Source organism: Glycine max, chromosome 1, assembly GCF_000004515.6.
Source record: "Glycine max cultivar Williams 82 chromosome 1, Glycine_max_v4.0, whole genome shotgun sequence".
Classification (NCBI taxonomy): Eukaryota; Viridiplantae; Streptophyta; class Magnoliopsida; order Fabales; family Fabaceae; genus Glycine; species Glycine max.
In genome coordinates this window covers 24,564,704-24,583,008 of record NC_016088.4, presented here as the reverse complement: position 1 = coordinate 24,583,008, position 18,305 = coordinate 24,564,704, and the positions used below count along the sequence as shown (strand labels likewise).

General features: G+C 30.6%; 1 protein-coding gene across 1 annotated transcript; it reads left to right on the top strand.

Annotated features, from left to right (window-relative positions):
* The first annotated feature begins 4,884 nt into the window (after positions 1–4,884).
* On the top strand, positions 4,885–16,615 carry LOC100819936 (uncharacterized). The gene is made up of 2 exons (XM_026123674.2): positions 4,885–5,070; positions 15,593–16,615. The coding sequence occupies exons 1-2, from the start codon at positions 4,885–4,887 to the stop codon at positions 16,406–16,408; spliced, it is 1,002 nt and encodes a 333-aa protein (XP_025979459.2). The 3' UTR covers positions 16,409–16,615.
* The last annotated feature ends 1,690 nt before the right edge of the window (positions 16,616–18,305 follow it).

The following is an 18,305-nucleotide window of genomic DNA, read 5'->3' as shown; positions in this document are numbered from 1 at the left end:
GAGATTAGGCATCATTTTCTTAGAGATCGTGTATCAAAAGGTGATTGGTGCATTGAGTTTCTGCATTGAGTTTGTTGACAATGAAATAGGTTCTTCTTTATTAGGAATGAAATAGGTATCTTAGATGGATCTAGTATTGAATGATGTTGATGCAATCCTACCCCCCAAGGGCATTGGATAGAAGACTCCAAGAAGATTAGGCCAGAGATGCAACAGAAGGCCCTAAGGTTCTCATGAGCCTTAGGGTAGATTTTGGGCCCATGGGCTAAGTATGAGCCCACATATCTTTGTACATATTAGATTAGGATTTCATTATTTTAGGGTCTTGTATTTAGGGCTCCATAATGTAGGTAGGGTACCCTAGAAATGTAGGATTTTTCAGCCCTTGTATTTTAGGGCACCTAGACTAGTTTTTGTATTAGGGGTAGTTTTGTAATTTCACATACATTAAGTGAATATTTGATGTGTGTGTTGAGAAATAAATTTAATTGAATTGGGAAAAGCTCAATCCAATTAAATTTTAGAGGGGGAGGTGAGCATTTGCTTGCTACACCTCATTCCCACATCATATAGTCACACTTTGTTCATGTCCTTCATGCTTTACATGCCTCATGACACCTAAGCACACTTAGTGGAGAATCTTGGACTTGATCTTGGATTAGTGGGCTTAACCATAACTAAAATTCACTAATCATAATTAGTGAAATTTTGGCTCCACAAATTCAAGTGAAATTTGAAAAGAAATTCAAATTTCCCTCCAATTTTGTGTGACACTTAGGCTATAAATAGAGGTCATGTGTGTGCACTTTTTCAACTTTGATCATTTGAGAATTAAACTTCAAAGTTCAGACTTCTTTAGAGGCACTAAATTTCGTGCTCTTCTCTTCCTCTCCCTTCATTCATATTCTTCTACATTCAAGCTCTTATCCATGACTTCCTATGGTGGTGAGCTTCTTCTAGACTCATCTTCTACTTAAAGTGGCATCTCCATTCATCTTTCTCCTTCTCCATTCCACTGCAATTAGACCTCAAGAAGCAAAGGAATCCATTGATGAAGATGATCCAAGGCCTACAAGCTCCACATGGAGCTACATCAGATGTTATGCTATAGTATATGTAGCTTTATATATGCTCTCTATGTCTGTCAATTTCTATCTTGAATGTCTATGTATGTTGAGATGTGTTTGCAATTTTTTTCTTCTGAAAATAAATGTTTTACCCTGATTTCATGTTTCTTACCGTTTTAATCGATTACACAGTGTTTTTATGTGTTGATCAATTTTAAAAAGTTTCTATTTTTATCGATTACCTATATGTTTTTGCGGTTTTATGGTTTAAATTTTTCTGTTGTAAACGATTACCATCTCATTTTAATTGATTACTTGCTATGGTTTATGACTTCTTTTGGCATTGTGTTCTATTTTAATTGATTACTCTACGTCTTAATCGATTACAAAGGCCTCAGGGGGAGTTTTTCTGTCAAATCTAATCGATTACATTGTGTTTTAATCGATTACTTATATCAGCTTTTGGTTTTTGGGTGAAAACAAAGGCCAATTTAATCGATTACAATGTAATTGTAATCATTTACTTGCGTTTTTTTTGTGTGTTGTAATCTGTTTCTCCTTTTTTGTCTTCACCTCATCAACCATCATTATTACTACATTTTCTCCCACCAACCACCTCAGCCAATCAAAATGCCTCAACCTCTCTTTAAAATCCAACTATAATGATCTGCCTTGTCGCTACGATATCACTACTCTAAACCGCGTAAATTTCAATTTTTAAATTAAAATTCCATTAATTCGCTTATGAAAAATGAGAGTAAATGTTTTGCACAATATACATTCACCAAACAACGCACAATTACTTACATGAATAAATATATATATATATATATATATATATATATATATATATATATATATATATATTAACTCAGTACACATCATTCACATAACAAAAAGTAAACTAGTTTATGCATATAATTAAATCTATGATTTACATCCTCGATTCAAAAAGAATTATAGAATCAACTATGGAGGAGTTAATTAACAAAACACAACTCTCTCCTAAAATAATCCCAACATTATCACGTCAGCTTGGCGGCTCAACAAAAGAATCTTATTTCACATACTCTATTGTTGTTCCTCTGCTCCCATGAACGAAGGTTCGCGATCATCATAGATACCAACCACACATTACAAAAATTACAAGGGAGAGTTTATTGTAAAAGAAACCAACACAAAAATCAAATGACCATAATTAGTAAGAAAACATTAACAAATACCATAATCATAGACAAACATCCATTAGTCTAACATACACTCAACAAGTAGTCATCAGCCTTCCACAATTCCAATCAATCATGCTCAGTATGATGCATGCACCTGACCTCAACTCTCAAATGCAATGTGGTACCATTCATCAAGAAATAGCCTAAGCGTGTCCATGAGACATTCTCACTTAGGAAAACTAGGCAACAAGTGTCGAGGTCGTGCACAGGAAACTCCCTCCCCCCTATGGTGATCGACCTAAGTCTTAAGGGAGTTCCAAACCGAGTGACATGCCCGCAAGTACAAATATTCCCCCTCATGAGAAACTACAAGTATTTACTGACAAAGTTTATACTATTTTCATGCAATATAAAGTATGAAACATGTGCACCATCAATGCACAGACCATGGATGATTAAAGATTCTAAGTCATCCCCTTCCAGAGATGCTTAAAACTCTCTAACCACTATATTTCCCCCACCATGGATATCCATCATGGTCATTGCACCCCCACGTACATACACAACATACATCATCACAATGACATTTTAAACATCAACATCTCATCTGAATGTCATTATCAACAAACATCATCTCATCTAAATGTCATTCTCAACATCAACTTCATCTCATCTTAATGACATTATCAACAACAACATCATCACAACACCTCATATCAATATTATCATAAACGCCAACATTGTCTCGTATCAATTATTATCACTATCATCTTCAATAACAACATCATTCTCTATCAACATTATCATAAACATCAACGTCATCCCATATCAATTAATATCACCAATAACATTATCATCAGTAAATCACATTCCACACATATATACATATATAGTTCATGCCTGGGATTCACACTTCCTAGGTCTTTAGACAATACAAGTCTAATAAAAATAATAATGTCATTTATCAATAACAGACGTATCGCATCCCATTAGCTGAAAACATTATCTTTCTTGAAAACCACCATACACAGGGACAAACATGCATTCCTATAATTGGATTCCCTAACCCCAATTATGGTATCAAAGCCATAAAATTATAATAAACTCCTCTCACCTATTGTGTGCTCTCCATCAGCTCCTCTCTACATTGCTCAAAGACCTCTCTCGTTCACCTTCGTTAGTCCAAACGCAAGGTTCTATATACCAAATCGAAGGAAACTTCGTATAGATTTCAAAAACAAGGTTAATAATTACATTTGGGGTCAATTACCCATGTGAAAACAAAATAGGCTAAGGGGTGTTTCAGGTTCTACTACAAGGAGACGTCAATTTGAAATTTCGACCACGTCAATGTGACCGGGGTTCAGTGAAGGTCATGAAAACAACATCAATTTTATAAAAAGATAACTTTTGCAACATCTCGTTTTCAAGGGTTTTTCAAAGGAAGTATAAAAACACCCTATTATAGTACCTAAAACACAAGAGACACTAAGAGAAACTGAAACTAACTAGCAGAATGGCTTAGAAGTCAAGATTATCTTAGAGAATCTATGAGAGAAAGGATTGAGGGCTTGTTCACCATCGAATCCTTGAGGTGGATTTTGAGGATTCCACTTCGATTAAAATGTTCCTCTCTATGAGGTGGTTCAACGACAAGCAACAACGGCTTGTGGTGGCCATTGATGGTTGTGGGTGGTGAAGGAGGAGTTTCTAAGGTGGTTTAGATGGAGTTTTGAGAGGGAGAGGTTGAAGAATGTATTTATACTTTGCAGATCTCGCTTAGCGAGCTCATCTCGCTAAGCGAGAATGCACTTTTGGTGCTAAGAATAACTTTTCACGCTAAGCGCAAACCCCTCTTAGGTTGGCATTTGTGTTGAGCGCGACAATTCACACTAAGCACAATTCCTCTTGTGCTAAGCATGACAATTCGTGCTCAGTGCAATTCACTCTCGAGTTGGAATTGCACTTAGCACGCTAAGAAAGATGTCAAAAAATTTTATTTTGCAAATCCCAACAGTTATAACCTCAAGATGTGGGTTATGAACCTATAGTCCAAATTTAAAGAAGATCCAACAGTTAACAAATCCAAGATCACAGTTTTACCGGAGTAGGTTTAGTAAAATTTGAAATCTCATAATTTCAACTTAGGTCAATAAAACTCCACATAACTCAACATCCACATCAAGCAAATCACACATGGCTAATTCACACCATACCTCAAATTATCCAAGTCAATCATTTAATCAAATAACACAATAAATACATTTAAACATCAATTTACAGTTAGCAAAATTTCAAGGCATTACACCAACCTTACCCTATCCACAAATCATTCCAACACCTTTCCCCAACTTATTGTTACCACCCCTCTCTGAACCCAAACCTCTTCTACTCTCAAACCTTATGTTTTCTCTTTAAAATGACAAGTAACCCTTCAAGAGCTAAAAAGAAGGAAAAATCCTTTAAGTATCTGGACTTGGAATGGTTCTCTCAACATGAGATCAACTTTCCCAATCTGTTGGAAGTGCAAGGGCTATCAAAGCTGGTGCAGATGGAAGGGACTTTTTATCCTAAGCTAGTCAAGGTTTACTACACTTGTGCATGTGATGACCTTAAGTAACCTCTTCTCTATTGTTAATGGAGTATATATGGTCATTGATGCTGCAATGTGGAAGGAAGTAGTTGGTCTAGACATAGGTGGAGTTCGCAAGTTTGGTGAAACAGTTAATGGATACAACAAGATGCAGACCTATAAGGGAATGCTTCTTGATCCTACTAGGATTTTAAGGAATCACTTAGGAGTTGGTGGACTAACTGCAGAGGGCAGAATGCTAGTATACGTCATCACCTACATTCTCGCACCAAGGTCAAGCAATCATGCTTAAGTTACAGATGATGATCTACAGATTGTTTATGGTATGAAATTAGATATCAAGATGAATTGAGTATTACTGATTGAATACATTATGCTGAAATGTCATCGCCTAGTGGATTATGAATTTCCTTATGTTATGTTTGCCTCTTAATTCATTGACAACTTTAAGGTTGATGTCTCTAATTAGATTGTGCATTTTAACAAAGCCTCTAGTGAAATTACCAAAAGGCATCTCAAGAAGCTTGGAATGAGGTATGTTGATAATGGTTGGAGAGCCTCCTACTGGAAACGTTGAAGGGATGGAAGAAGATGATGAAGTTGAAGATCAACATGAGCCTACAGCTCAATGGAGTCTTTTTTAGTCTCTTATGATTCAGAAGATGGATGCTATGCTCCACCTCCATCAAGAGCACTCAACAAAAGTTCATAGCTCTTTGGAGAATATAACTCCCAGGCTAAAAAAAACATAGAGACTAGGCTTACTCTTAGTAACTTCCGAAACCCTAATGAGGATGAAGCTTAGTTGTGTTTTAAGTGTTTGTTTCTGCTGTTTGGTTATCCTTTATGATTGTTTTTAATAATTTTTTATTTTTCTAGTCAGTTGTTATGTTTTTGATTAAGTTGTTATGTTTTTATAATGGTTGTAATGTTTAATGACTTGAATGAAATGCGATATTTTCCCAATTCACATCATATATTTGTCTGTTTTTACTCTAAGTGGTTGTGAGCATTTGGCCTTGTTATGCCAAATGGGGGAGAAAACATTGCATTAGCATTGCATTAGGAAGAAATAGTGCATTGCATACCTACATTCTTATTCTGTCATATGACAACTCTACTTTATGATGATGATGATATGATTTGACACTTCTCTTAGCAATAGTGTTCAGATATTTTTTCCAGGTTTATCTCAAGAGAAGTTTATACTCTCAAGCCTTTCCAAATGCACTCAAATGGCAATTCAAGTTTGGATTAATCAAAGCCAAAAAGGGGGAGATTGTTAGAGATAGGGGGAGCAACATGAAGATCAAGCTTTGAAAAGTTCTTTTTACATGCCCAACTCTTTGAGTGGCATTTGTATGGATTATTGCAGCTTAGTCTTAATTTATCCATATGTACATCATGCATCATCATGTAGAGATAGGAAGATTGTTTCTAAAGTTAGAAACTTCTTCAATGCATAAACTCTCTGTTTTAATCAATTATGAGGTTATTCGTAATCAATTACTCAAGTCTTTAGAGAAGCTTGCAGAGAGTTTCTCGTTCTGGTTTAATCAATTACCATTTATCGATAGTCGATTACACAATTTAGTTGAGACCATGTTTGGTTTTGATGAGTCTCTACTTTAATTGATTACCAGGTGATCATAATCGATTACTTTGTTCTTGAAAGTGTTCTCAGGAGTGATCAAGAACACTTTAATCGATTAAATCAAGAATCTAATCAATTACATTATTCTTGAAAGCTTTCCAGGTTTTGGGAAGAACACTTTAATCCATTGAAATGAGAATTTAATCGGTTACTTCTTCAAGATAATCGATTACATTGACAATTTAATCGATTACAGGTGATTATAATTGATTTCTCTATAAATAGTCACCTTGTGTTCTCACTTTCAATGATTTAGAATGAGCTTTTGCGACTCACTCACTCTAGTCTTCATTTTTGAAGCATTCATGGTTAAAATGAGTTGTTAACCTCTTTGTGAGATCACGAAGAGATCCATTCAATCAAGCATTGGTTCTTGCATTTGAATGACCAGGTTGTGTCTCTCCTTGACTCAGTTTTCATATGTTTTTACATGTTGTTTTAGAAAATGCATGAGTTTATGAAAGCATGCTAGAATAAGGTTTTCTAGTTTGGGCTAAGGGTAGGTGTCTCTTAGGATTTCATTCACAAAGGACCTTAGGGTTGGGTCCCTTAGTCTTTTTTTCTGGGTAGGAACTAAGATTGGTTGTGATTACTTGTAAGAACTCAAAGTGCATAATGGAGACCTATTTCAGGTTGAATTAGATAACTGGAGTAATTTCTCTAGAAATAGAGAGTGGACCAATATAAAATCTTGTTGTACATCTTCTCTTGAATCTTATCTCTCTCACACATTCTTTATCAATTTGCTGAGTTTAAAGATATTTATTTTGTAAAGAATATTAACAAAAGGATTTTATGTAAGGGTGATTGATTAGATATTGGTTTTAAATAAAAAATTTATGATACGATCCTTAGAAGCGAAATTTTTTCAAAACTCTATTTTTTAGTTTGATTTGATTTCAAAACCGATTTCATCCCGCTTCTTAGTTTGTGAGTTCCATCATCTTTTTCATAAATACCCTTTCAAACCTCAAGAAAAGGTTGACAAACTATTTGGTCCTAAAGTATCATATCTTTGTGCTATAAGAGCACTAATATATCTTGTTAGTTATACAGGACTTTATAACATTTGTTATTAGTTTATTAGCAACATATAGTTCTTCACCTACACAAATATATTAAAATGGAGTGAATAATATAGTTTTTTATCTTAGAGGAACAATGGATACAAATTTATTGATTAAAAACATTCAAAGTGAAATCTAATTGGTTGTACAAATGTAGGTTATTTGTTAGATCCTCATAATGGTATATCATAGATGGGATATTTGTTTAAATGTGGTGGTACAACCCTTTCATGATAGTCAGTCAAACAAACCATAACTGCAAAATCATCTAATCATGCAAAAATTTTAGCTTTACATGAGGCAAGTCGCGAATGTGTTTGGTTGATATATGTAATTCAACATGTGTGAGAAACTTATGGTTAATCTTCAAGAAAAATGGCATCAAAGATCATATCTGAAGACAAGGTCGCATGTATCGCTCAGTTGAAAAAAGGATAATTAAAGGATATCGAATAAAGCATATTCTACCAAAATTCTTTTTCACTCATGATCTCCAAAAGAATGGTGAAATAAATGTTCAACAAGTTTGTTTGTGTGAGAATTTAGCATATCTCTTTACGAAGTCATTACCAAGGAAGACTTTTGAGCAACTAATTCACAAGATTCAACTTAGTCATCTTAAAGATAATTGTCTGCATGAGTGGAGAAATAAATATGTTATGCACTCTTTTTCCTTTCCCCATGGTTTTGGTCCACTGGGTTTTCCTGAAAAGGTTCTTAATGAGGTAGGTGATAACGTATTGAAGAATGATGTACTCTTTTTTCTTCACTAGGTTTTTATCCCACAGGATTTTTCCTAGTAAGATTTTAACAAGATACATTCTCAGACAATGGACATCCAATGGGGAGTGTTACAAATAATCTATTTGTGGCTATCCATATCTTTATCTTTCATGATTTATCTTTATTTCTATTTATCTCTTGCAACTTCCCAGTTAAATTTTGTATCTATAAATAAGTTACTCCTCTTGAAAGTAATACACACAATTATTATTCTCTCTAAACTCTTCTCTTATCTACTTTTTCACTCTTATCTTCTTTTCCAAGTTATACTTTATTTAACAAATTGTTAATTGTTAGTTTTCTATCAACGGGAGGCACCAAACCTACAATCTTTCTCTTCTTTCTTTCTCCTTTTACCACCAAACCAACCATATAACACCATTAAAATTATTCTTTTAAAAGAGGTTGAATGGAAAACATAATATATGATAATTACTATTTTTCCAATAATGATTACATTTAACCTTTGAAGTGTTTAAATGGAAAACATAATTTTCTTAACAAATGGGAGACTTCTGCATTTCTTTTAGTATATTACAGTATTAGTTTTAGAAAAATATTATTTATTATGCTTATATTATGAAATCACATTATTATTGTTGTTGTTGTTGGTGGTGGTGGTGGTGGTTGTTGTTCTTGTTGTTGTACAAGAAAGGATAAGATACAAGAAGTTATTCTGGTTTGCCTCAACCACCTAGACGACATCCAGTTCTTGATAAACCACCAAGTTTCACTAACTTCAACGAGTTACAAGTACTAATTACTATCACTTATGGCTCTACAACTCAAGTTCTACACCAAGTTTGTGACAACTAGTATTATTTGTCCTATTAAGCCCTTGCTAGCTCTAATACAAATTAAAGGATTCGTTTTTTAGCTTGCACACTGAATCATCTTACAGATGAATATATAATCTCAACACTTAGCCTTTTCTCTCAAGGTGTTTTGAGAGTTTTACAAAATTTTATAGAAATATTCTACACAATGTTGCATTCAATTTTTGAATCGTTGTACATGCAATTGAAGCCATTAGAGAATCACGTAGTGATTGGTAGTGTGTGAGAAGAAATACTGGTAGCTAAGTGGTTTAGTGGGCGACAGTTAGAGTTGGTTGTTGTTGTGTGGCTTTGACTCCCAAACAAGATATGTAAAAAAAAAAAATAGCGTTATTAAACTAAAAACAAATTTAGGCTGGACAGAATGTGCTTACTTGCTTGTGTCGCATATCAACTGCTAGAATAGGGTGAAAGGAAAACTTTCAAGTAACACACTCTTCTTTTGAGAGAATAGCCCCAATGACGATGAATTAGGGTTGTAGAGTGGGTCAATCCTTGGAGCTTTATAGAAAGAAAAACTTTTTTATACTTAAACTCAGTCAAATTTGATAATTATGCGTAAAATGTTAATAATAACCTCCAAAATTAATTAACATAATGCCTAAAAAATTAAAAAACTATGCCTAAAATCATAGTTAATTTGGCAATTATGCCTAAAATGGTAATAATAATACCTAAAATCAATTAATATGTCTATAGTAAACACATTATTATTTGACAATTTGGGTATGTTTTAATTTATTTTTTCAAAATTGATTGCAAAGTTTGAGTTTAGAATTGTGCTATAATTGATAATTTCTTAATTGATTTGTTATTATATTTATATGGAGTGTTTTTGAAATTATTTACATATTCAATTGTCCATTCATTATCGCACTTGCACACGGGTTGTCATTTTGAAATAATTTAATAACATTTTGACGGAGCAAAAGTTAAAGTGGACAATTAATTTGAAATCAATAATTAATTTACAATTCCTAATTCAATTTTTTACAAATTCTTTTATGTTAAAATATAATTCAAAAATATTTTATAGTATTGTTTAAAAACGTCTTTTATGTTAACAAACATATATGTCATGAATGATAGGCGTCTCTTCAAATTATAATCATAAGAAAAAATGTCATTCATAAAAAAAAATCAAATTTTTATTATAATTAAAAACTTTCATTTAGATTGATAAAAATAAAATAAAAAATTATTCACCAAAAAAATATTGATCGAAATAAGATTTAACACTACTTATTTAAATTACTACCCCACACACATGATTATTATTTATTTCACTCATTTATTGCATTTTAAGAAGGTTAAAATGTAATTCTTGTCTCTCTATTTGTATAAACATGTGATTTTAGTCCCCATTAATTCATTCCTCCCTTTTAAAAAATTTATGATTTTAGTCTTGTTTTTAATTAAGGCATTTTATCTCCCACTTTTAAAAATATTTTATTTTATACCTATGACCAATTTCAAATGTTGATGTTGTACATTTTTAATTATTATTTTTATATAAATTAAGCTTATCAATAATTAAATAATTTTATCACATGAGTAATAAATATACATGTGTTAGTCAACATTAATGAAATACATACACAATCAAAGTTTGAAATTGGTCATAGATTAAAATCACTGGATTTTTAAATATGAGAGATAAAATATTTCAATTAAAAAATAAGAGACTAAAATTACATATTTTAGAAAATAGAGAAACAAAAATTACATTTTAACCTTTTAAAAATCACAATCTACTAAATATCTAATCAACTATCTGTAATGGATAATAATAATTAATAGCTAAAAATGTAAACTTTACATTATTTGGTTAAAATAAATCAATTTTTTAACAGTAAATAATTTCTAACGCAAATTTTAAGAAAAAATTACATATATAAGATATTTATGAAAATTCAGAAATAATGTTCACATGTGCATGACACGGGCACTACATTTTAGTTATATTATAGTACATACATATTTCTACAAAATACTAAATACAAATTTTGAAACTTTATAATTTATATGAATTCGTGGGTTTAAAATCTAGTGTTACGTTATTTCACTTATTAAAAACCATTTACAAAATAGGTTAATTAAGTTTTTAGTCCTCAAACTATGAAGGTTTTAAATTTTTGGTCTCTAAAATATTTTTTAAAAAAGTTGATACTAATGAATTTGCAGTTCTTAAAAATTGTCCCTATCGTTATTAAATCTTTGTTAAGTTATGAGATGTCTAGTTAAGTGGCCACGAATATCACCATAGATTATAGATGAGAATGATGAATTGTTGTTCTGCGTCGCATATCTCCTCATGGTGGTTGTTGTACGTTCATGGGTGCTTTAAGTGTTAGGGTTCAACAATGATTCTTCTTTTTTTCTTTTGTATTTTAATAACATAATATTCTAATTATTTACCTAAATATAATAAAACTTACGTGGTATGTATGTGAGATACACGTGGTATTTAATTTATCTTATTTCATGACACTTCGTTACTTAGTAGAAGACATTAACGACATAGACTATTTCTAATAACGACAAATTCTTTAGGGATCAAATTTTCAAAAAAAAAAATAATAATAATTTAAGGACCAAAAATTCAAAACCTCATAATTTAAGGATTAAAAACTTAATTAACCCTTTTAAAAAATTATACTGCAAAAAGTTTATAAAAAAATCGACAATAAAGCTAACTCAAATTACCTTCCCATGCATCGTGCAACTCATGTTCTAAAATAATTTAATTAAGGTATCATAAAAAATAATTTAATTAATTAAAATATTAAATAAAAGAAATAAACGTATGCAAATTTAAATACATTGAAATTGTGGATTTTTAAAAAAAAATAACTAAAATTGAGGATAAAAAATAACTAAAATTACAATTAAATTATATGAAAACTTAAACCAAGTGAGAAGCATATAACTCGTAATTAGAAAATTTTTATTAAAAATGTATATAATTGCATAATGTTATTTTTGTAGATATCTTTTGTATTATTATCTTAATGATTTAGTAAAAAAAAAACCTTCTACATACAAGAATATGGAAAATAAAAACATGGTTAATTATGCATTCACATTATCTCTTGTAAATTATATTCATAATATTTTATATTAAATATTAATTACTAAAATTATTAAGATCATCTTTTGTCCCTAAAGAAAATTAAAGAATCATAGGCATGTCTGATTGCTACAAAAGGCACATACAACGACGGTTCTATAAGACATTCAAAGACGACTTTAAACTATTTTTGTAACAAACGTCGTCGAAAGTCAAAACTTTCAACGCCTGTCCAAACAAAAACTGTCTTACAAAAGTGTATCCTTTTAATACGATTCTTATATAAGAACCGTCTTAGAATGATACCCTCCTAAGACAGATTTTCAAAGAACCATCTTAAAATATCTTTTTTTAAAAAAATAAAATAATAAAAATAATGTCTTAGAGCTTTACCAATATGCATTGTTTTCAATATTCTAAAATTTAACACCATTAAAAAGTAATTCATCTACATAAATTTTACTATAATTTCAAAGGTATATATATCGAATGTGTAAAGAAAAGGTGTATATTGAATGAACAAGTAACATTAAACAACACCAAATTTACTATGAAATGCTTTCAATAAAATAAATTTGTTACATGAATCAAACCTTGCTGAAATAGAAAACTGGTTTTGGTACATGAATTTGGCCTCCAGTAGCATAAACTTTTTCACCAGGAGAATCGTGAAGTTCAATCTACAAAATGGGCTTAAAATAGTTGACAGGCTGATACAAATACACCTTGATGCAACTTAATGGAAAAATATTCACTAAACTTAACAAGCATGTACCTAAAAAATAAACACATAAGTTTCCACATCTACATTGTAGGACTCTTCACTGCACTGAATTTTCACTCCAATTAAGCCAGCAAATCTTCGTTCAAGAAATGCTCCTGCGTCCTTTTCATTAGAAAAGAAAATCAGTGTTTCCCTTGATATCAAAAGTAATTGAGGTGTTAATTATAAGGAAAGATGATAGTAATAAATAAGTAAAAGTTGTACTATGGATAGATATAGATACACTACTCTTAGAATACATGGAGAGTTTCTATATGCCTTTGGATTTCTACTTAACAAGAGCATAAGCAAACAATTAGTATGAAGTATAAAGAAAATCTAAGCGAGAGAATGTGAGGATAGTAAAGCCTAAGGCTTCATAGGAAGTCCACCAATAATTGATTAATTGAAAAAAAAATATGGATAATTTTTAAGTGAAAAATTAAGGATAATTTTTTTTTTAAAATAGAAATTATTAATAAATTTAATATTATTAATTAAATAAACTGTTTTTAATATAAATTAATTAAAAAGATCTTATAAATTATAAAAAGATACAAAGGAAGGAAGTATATATTTAGATACTATTAGAGAATTAGCACGTACAAAATTTGAGACTTAATTAACCCTACTCACCAATGGCTTTTTATAGTGGTTTAGAGGAAGCGATTTCCTGTCAAAGTTGGCAGCGTAGGTCCAGTGTCATGGTTTTATTCAAGAGATTGACATAAGTAGTTAAATATCAAAACAAAGTGATTTAGTTTGTTTATGTAACTTCATAGTCTCAAAATTTCTCACAAAAGAAAAGAAAATCTAACAGTGATATAGCTTCATTGATCAATCTTCCGATGGCCTTAATTGTAAATTTAACAATATAAAGTAATTTGAAATTTTATAAGAAATATAAGAATTCGCTTTATGAACTTACCATTTCATGGTTAAGGATGTTTAACTTCTATGCATAGGCGGTTTCAAGGCCCGGCTACCCTGGGCAATTGCCCAGGCTCTGGCATAACCCTTTTAATTTTATGTTACTAATATTTTTTTTTTTTGGTGCTGTACTATTATTTTTCTTTATTAATGAATTAAACGGGCAACTATCATGTTTAGCACGCAGATTCAACAAAAAGTATCTTGATGTTAAATAGTTAGTTGAACTAGCTGGCATAACCCTTTTTGTGGACTGTGTATTCTTATCCTTCACTTTTTTTTTTTCTTGGTAGAATTTTCCTTCTCATTTATTTACCCTTTGTAAACAATAATTACGATAATTCATGCAATAGGGTAATAACAACTATAGAAACACCAATCACATGAATTCATTATTATTGGTCAACTTTTTCACAAATTTACTATGAGCTTAAAGCAAATATCATGTGATGTTGTTCTATAAATCTAAGTTGTACATTTATCAATTACTAGTATTTTAGTGAATGTTTATTTTATATAACTAAAATTTATAATTTATAATAAATAAATACTTATATATAAATTATGAAATAATTTTACACAAACATAAAAATGGAAAAAATTAAAAGAAAAATATTAAAGAAAGGGCAAGAAATTGAAAGGGCAAAACAATTGTAAGAGTTAAAAATTAAAAGGGCAAAAATATAGGTAACAGAAACAAAAGAAGTAAAGCTTCGTCACCGCAGCAACACTGTAGAAACCTTAAAGCTTCCGCCATCGACACCTACTGGTTCTTTTCCGACTACCGCCTTCCCCTTTTTTTTCGGTTAGTAATTGTTTAATTTCAACTGATTGTGGTTTTAAATTGAAACAATTAACACAAAGGTAGCAGAGAAGAAGAAGAAGAAAAATTTGGGTTTATTTGCACCGCCGAGTAGTAGCAGACACAGAGAAGAAGAAAAATTTGGGTTTGTCTTTGAAAGGTTAAATATTTTATGTTATATAGAAGTACTAACATTGTGAAAATGGGTCCCATATTTTTCAAGTTTATCTAAAATCTCATATGGTGAAATTATAATATTGTATCATACTGATAACTTCAATAAATTTCATTATAAAAAATATTTACTTTATAATATATTTTGTCATTTTGTGTGCTGCTAAGTGTCAGATTAAGCTACTACACAGCAAGATTCATTGGTTATAAAAGTTTTATTGATAAGTCAAACTAAAGTGTGTATCTAGTAATATTATAAGCATATAGTATTATTTATAATAGCAGTAAAAAGATCTTTTACAGTGGAATCATACCACTTGTAAATTTGTTTATTGATAGATAAATTATCTACAATAAAGGTTTCTTTTGGTTATCTAATTTTATTAGTTTCTATAATGGTGTTTAATTGAATATAATATAATGCTTGTTCCTACTCTTTATAAATCATAAGAGATTACTTTTATTTTGAAAAACTATTCTTATTTAAATTTTGATTCTTATGATTTTAATTGTTAATTGAGTATTAACTTAAGATCATTTAATTTCAGAGATGAGGAGATTTTTGGTTGATAGAGCAAGTATTGAGAATGTGAATGTTGTACAACAAGAAGCCGAATTAGAACCGCCACCTAATGTGCTTAATGAGTTTAACCCAAATGAGATTGTGCGTGATCCAGGTCATAGGAAACAAACGAGCTTTCAAATATATTGCAAAGAAAAGATCTTAATATTGTGAATGCCATGGAATTAGTTGATGTTGTCAAAGCTCGGTTGGGCACAATGAGAGAGAGTGGCTGGAATAATTTTTTTGCCGATGTCCAAGGATTTTGTGTTGCTAAAAGTATTCTGGTACCAAATATGGATGACGAAATACCAGTTCGGGGTCGTTCAAGAGCAGAAGGGAGGACTATCACTAATCTTCATCATTACCGTGCAGAGATTTTTTATGTTGCTATTGATAAAATATGTGTGGAGATGGATCACCGCTTTAGTGAAGGAAGTAACATTATACTTGATTGTTTCTCATGTCTTGACCCCAAGAACTCTTTCTCCAAGTTTGATGTTGATAAGCTTGCTCGTCTTGCTGATATTTATCATGCAGACTTTTCTGATGATGACCGAGGAACAATTAGGGATCAACTTGAAACTTATGTGCTTCAAGTGAGAAGAAATGCTTCTTTTTCCACTTGTGAAGATGTTCAAAGTTTGGCTATGAAGATGGTTCAAACTGAGAAACATTTGGTATTTCCATTGGTTTATAAACTTATTGAGCTAGCTTTGATATTGTCGGTGTCGACAGCATCCGTTGAAAGAGCTTTTTCAGCAATGAAGATTATCAAGTCTAAATTGCGCAATAAGATCAACGATGTGTGGTTCAATGACTTGATGGTATGTTACACCGAGCGGGAGATATTCAAGTCACTTGATGATATTGATATTATTCGAACATTTACCGCAAAGAAGTCTCGGAAAGGACACTTGCCTCGTAATTTTATTTAACCCGCTATTGTAAGATTATGTTTATCTCTTTTATTTTAAACTATATTTTTGTTGACAAAATGACGAGTCTCTTTTATTTTGATTGATTACTATTTACATATTATATACAATGTGAATTTGCTATCTTTAAATTTTTGCCCAGGCTTTATAATTTTTCTGGCTCCGCCACTGTTCTATGGTCTGTTTAGTATCAACGCCTTGACACCAGAGTTTCCTGTGAAAAGTACCTATAAAGAAAGTCATGTGATAAGGATATATAGTTATTAATAATCCCTTAGATTATTTAATTTTCAATTTTTCCTATCCTTTTTAGGAGATTTTGAGGGATTTTTTATAAAATTTAACTCATTAATTTTTCCCTCAAATAAATTAATTTTACAATTTTTAGAGTGGAAGATGTTTTTTTTAATTTTCTAAACTTTAATTAGGATTATTATCTATTATTTTTATCTTCTTTGTAATTTTAGGAAATAAAAAGAAGACTAAAAAGAGTCTGTGAATCATTTTCTGCAATTTTAGGATTTTCTGGATTTCTTTTGTAATCTGCCTTCACTCCAAAGACTAAATCATTGCTATTTCATGGAGTGTTCTGGGGTGTGCTGCATTTCAATCATTTGAAGATGCAGATAAGTAAAACAAACATCTTGAACTTTAGTTGTCTAGAAACAATATTCTGACTAATGACGCCATTTTGTATATCACATCAAATTTTCATATGTTAGCAGAAAAGAGTTAAGAAAAAAAAAAATAGTTCATATACATGTGATGTGACCATATGCAAAATGCTGCGTGGCAATAAGGTAGTTTTAAGAGAAAAGAAATTTCTAGTGATGTTGATGTTTAATTTGCGTAACCCATATTACACATTGTCATATTCAATAATTGAAGCCAGGTGTTAACCATCCATTTCTTAAAGAATCATACATGCAGTGATGCAGGAGAAGACATAAAGACACCTATATTTATTTAGCTCCAAAAGTAAGCTTCAATTCTTTCTTTCCTTTTTTTAGAGTTTAAATTTTAAGTATTACGTGTATCATCTGATGATGTACTGATATATTATTTAAAATAGTTATATTTTTTAAGCAATATATATAAGGATTAAGTATAAAAAGTTAGCCGATTACAACTTTGATTTTTATATGGTCCTTGATTAAATACACAACTTTAGTCCCTGCCAGTAATTTCAAGATCGAGGTCAAAGTGTTTTTATATAAGAAACATCATTCAAGTATTCTCCATTGGAATATAATTTAATCTCACAATCTTTAATTCAAATAAAATTATAGAAATTATACTTATACAATAAACTATACAATAAAATATACAAAAGAAAGAGAGAAAATAAAAATAAACTTAAATTTAAATTGAAATAAATGATAGGATAAAGAAGAGAAATAGACACAAAAATATAATGTTATTTCTAAGAAACGTTATTCAGATAGTCTCTTTTAAAATTTAATGATTAAGTAACCCATACACGGCTAATAGTTCAATCAATTCCTAATCAATGTTTTCAAAAACTAACCAATCACAAATGACAAAACTGATAAACACTCTAGTACGTGATTTAACAATTCAACTGAAGTGAATCATGATTAAATTAACAATAATTATATGGATTTCTGTAGCTTACCTCAAAATGGAATTAAACAATCTCATTTTCAATAACCAATACAATTTAGATAATTATTTTATTATAAATTCTATCATTAATGTATTGATTATCACATTTAATATAATATTCGATCTCTTAATTTCTCCCTCATCTTATTTGTGTAAAACTAAAAATTTATATTATATAAGACATATAACACATATCATATATTTTCTTTTATCACATACTCTTTCTTAGTTTTACTTAATTTATTATATAACTTATAAGTATAACACGTTT

What these genes read in the sequence shown, in the direction of transcription:
- LOC100819936 (XM_026123674.2), top strand. Translation starts at nt 4,885, where the DNA reads ATGGTCATTGATGCTGCAATGTGGAAGGAAGTAGTTGGTCTAGACATA. An exon ending in CTGCAGAGGGCAGAATGCTA is followed by an intron (nt 5,071 to 15,592) that starts GTATACGTCATC and finishes TCCAGGTCATAG; the next exon opens with GAAACAAACGAGCTTTCAAA.